The 3708-nt window shown below is 56.6% G+C and overlaps 1 protein-coding gene across 1 annotated transcript; it reads left to right on the top strand.

Moving 5' to 3' along the window:
* Positions 1–543: 543 nt before the first annotated feature.
* On the top strand, positions 544–3411 carry B0H18DRAFT_964913 (uncharacterized protein; the record flags this gene model as incomplete). The annotated part of the gene is made up of 13 exons (XM_048043213.1): positions 544–832; positions 877–1014; positions 1061–1264; positions 1319–1432; positions 1488–1655; positions 1709–1775; positions 1817–1892; positions 1940–2308; positions 2366–2605; positions 2654–2827; positions 2881–2954; positions 3003–3131; positions 3186–3411. The coding sequence occupies 13 exons, from the start codon at positions 544–546 to the stop codon at positions 3409–3411; spliced, it is 2268 nt and encodes a 755-aa protein (XP_047884206.1).
* Positions 3412–3708: the final 297 nt, after the last annotated feature.

Here is a 3708-nt window from a genome sequence, read left to right as displayed (position 1 = left end):
TCAGGTATTGCCTGGGAATGCGCACTCGATTGTGCATCCGTTCCTCTCCCTCGTCATCAACTTGAATGTCGCAACCATGGCCCACAGGGATCGTAAGGACAAGTCCCTCTGCGTTGTCCTCGCCGTCGGCGACTTTGAAGGCGGGGACCTATGCCTCTACGAGGCCGGCTTGGTTCTTCCGCTCCGTAACGGCGATTTCACTGCTTTTCCTTCGTATCGTTTGACTCACTATAACTTACATTTCACTGGTCGTCGCGCGTCAATTGTTCTGCACACGGACAAGGAGATTGAGAAGTGGACTGACGGAGGGCGAAATGGCTGGGAAGGTAATGCACATTTCATGTAGTACTACGAGTTGTATTCTGCTTAATCCATATGCGTTCCACCCTAAATGAGTTTCTGACACCCGCGATCAACCGTTGATAGGGTGAGAAATGCCGGAGTTCGATACCATGTGCGCTTCTGTGCGCTTGCGGCGGACTCGGAGTCTCAAGGTTCACTTATCGGTGCGGCCGCCGACTCTTCGTTGTCACGTCTCTCACTATGTCGCCGCGCGATACTAGGTCGAAAGCCGCAGCAGCAGCGAAGGCGAAGGTTGGTGGGGGGAGCGCAAAGCCCCCCGTCAAGTCGACTCGCGGTAAGGCCAAATCGGCAGCCAGCGCCCGTGGTCCATCGGGCAGCATACAAGATGATGTGAAGGCGGCCCCCGACATGAAGGAAGTGCTGAGAGGGAAGTATCCAAACCTCTCAAACAAGAAGCTCGACGAGATGGTTCGCAAACTCGACACCGTCGCGGAGAAGGATGGAGTCTCTGAGAAGGATCGTCGACAAAGTACGTAGTATCGTGATTCACACTGTGTATCAGCATACTACTAGCGCATTGTGCCACAGAGATCAAGGACGACAACGACGCCTTAGTCGCCAAGGAAAAGGCGTCGGATACAGAGAAGGAGTTGGAGGATGACGAAGGAGAGCTGGTCACATCGGCGAGCAAGGGCAAGAAGAAAGCGAACGGTGAGTAAACGCACAACTAGTGAGTGGCGAGCTCATTGTGCGTTAGATCCATCGCCGCCTAGGCCCAAGCCTCGCCCACGCAAGAGGAAGGCGACTGAGACCCCCGAGAAGGAGGCGAGCGATGACGAGGCGAGCGTGGAGCAGCCCGAGAAGAAGAAGGCGAAGACCCAGCTGGCAAGTAAGCCAGCTGGTCAGGACGCATCGGCAGCCGACGCCGCGTCGACGAGCGCAAGAGGAGGTCAGACGTCTGGTGAGCGTCATGTTCTTCGGAGCATACGGTCCTGTTTTGACGCATACCTCGCAGAGGTGTCGCCTGGACGCAAGCGTGTTGTCATACCGGAGGTGGTCATCCAGTCCTCGCCCCCGGTGTCGCGCTCGAAGGCGCCCAGGCAGGAGGAGGACCTGGCTGCATCCCTTGGTAAGTCGCTCAAAGAGTCGCGTATTTTACTCATTCGACTCGGAAGCAGGCTCAGGTACGAAATCAGCCAAGCAGACGCAGGGCGTTGCGAAGCCTCCGGAGAAGAAGACTTTCCTGCGTCTGGAGGACAGTGACGAGGAGAATGAGGACGATGACGAGGAGGCGGGTGAGGGTGACGAGGACGAGGTCGAGGACGAGGACGAGGAAGGTTCTGGACAGGGCGGTGAGCCACTGGTGTGTCTTACAACTCACGCTGATGACTGACATCTGTGACAGCAGGTTCGCCATCCAGAGCAGGAAAGGGTGCAGCAAGGCGTACTCGTCGCGTCAAGATGGAGTCGATGTCCCCCATCCACGTCCCGGACGACTCTGAGACGATGGCAGCGAGTACAAGGTGTCAAGTCACGACCGAGAGGAGGACGTTGACGAGCTTGATGGCGACGTGGACATGGATGACGAGGTGAGACTGTGGCTTGGAAGGCGGCGTTTGACTGACGTTTGGCCTAGATCGTCGTCAAGGTCAAGGACAAGCCTCAGCAGAAGAAGAAAGAGAAAGTCCAGAGCAAGGGCAAGCGCAAGGTCGGCCGGCCTAAGAAGGTCATCGACGTCGACAACAACGTGCTCGAGACGATGACGCAGGAGCCTTTGAAGAGCTTCCTGCACCACGCCCAGCAGGAGTTCCGCGTGTACCTCAGCTTGGAGAACGCGTGGCCTCGAGTCATGAAGGACGGTCGTATGGAGAAGACCGAGAAGCCCGTGGAGATCATGAAGATGCTCATGGAGAAGCACGAGAGGTACAAGACCGAAAAGTTCTTGACCGCGTACAACAGGGCGTGGGCGGATACTACAGTGACTCGCGGGAGGATGATCCACTATGTGAGTCGTCACTTGATGATGTCTCAGCGGTGACATGAGCATCGAGCAAATTGTCAGGTGGCGAAGGTGTCATCTCAACTTCGTCAGGAAGTCAAGCAGAAGGCAAAGCGCGTCGTCGAGAAGAACTTCCTCGCGTTCAAGGTGCCGCAACACGGCTCTGACGGCAAGAAGCTCAGCAGTGCTGCGTACAACGAGAAGACGGCGAGTCACCTCGAGGCTCTCGTGAAGTTCTTGAAGCAGGACTTCGCGTTCCATCACGGCAACTTGGAGATGCCAGATCCGATGGTGGATCCCTCGGTGCGTGTGCGTGCCAATGTCTAGGTACAGCTTACTGATATGTATTAGCTGTGGGTGGCCAACCTGGACGCTCCCTTCCACAACGAGGCTGTGGCTGAAGTCGCAGCTCGTCAGTGGTGGTCTGGAGCTCATCGGGAGGCCATGCGGCCTGAGAACCACGCGCGGTTCGACATCAACAAGCAGCCCCTGTCGAGCAACATGATAGCTCTGGTCTGCTCTGCGGTGAGTACGATACCCTAGGTACTGAAGCCTCTATTCAAGTCATTGTGCATTAGATCATCGTTGCGCTGGACGAGGCCGTCAAGGTGAACGTCACCGTCAGCTTCGACGAGAAGACGTACGCCACCGAGTAAGGAACATTATTTGTTTATAGCGCCGGCCTAACTGTGCTTTGTAGGCACGATCGTCTGAAGGTCAGCATCGACAACCTGCGGCGCTGTGCGGACCCGAGTGACCCGTCGAAGTACGATGAGGGCTGTGCTCGGTTCTGCAAGTCAATGGACGAGACGTTGGCGAACACCATACGGTAAGCACATAGCCTGTTGCTGACGCTGTGCTGACACAACATGGTGCCTATCAGGAGGCTTGCAGGGATCTCGAGCACGAGCGTAGACGACGACGACGAGGCAGCTGAGCCTACGGTCACCCGTGGCATTCCTACGGCCGCGATCTCGCGCATCTCCAAGCTGTGGGCGCCGAAGAACACTGGCACGAAGGCTAGTGACGTGCCTGCGGCGGCCTCGGCAAGCGGCTCAGGCCAGCCTGACGAGCGTGAAGAGGATGCAGAGGCCCCGTCAACCGCGTAGAGGAGTGTGCAGGTGCGTGAACTGACGGTCTGACATGGAGCATAATTCCTGAAACTGAATAGGTCTTGCCATGGTGGTGTCTACGTCCTGTCTACGTCCGTCAGGTGGTGGAACTGAAACGCAGTACGTCTCGCTGCGCTCCGTTTCGTGTACGATCATCTTCGTCGAGGTTCTCTACATCATGTACGTCGTATTCGGACTGTCATTCTGTGCCCATGCCTGCGCTGTCCTCTCCGCCTCTCTGTAGCTTTTACTGGGCTCAAACACCAGCTGCATTACTAACATCGCTCTCATATC

The sequence above is a fragment of the Fomitopsis serialis genome (genome assembly GCF_022376445.1).
Source record: "Fomitopsis serialis strain Sig1Antser10 chromosome Unknown B0H18scaffold_807, whole genome shotgun sequence".
NCBI lineage: Eukaryota > Fungi > Basidiomycota > Agaricomycetes > Polyporales > Fomitopsidaceae > Fomitopsis > Fomitopsis serialis.
Note: the sequence above shows the minus strand (reverse complement) of the source record. Positions and strands in the feature narration are given on the sequence as shown.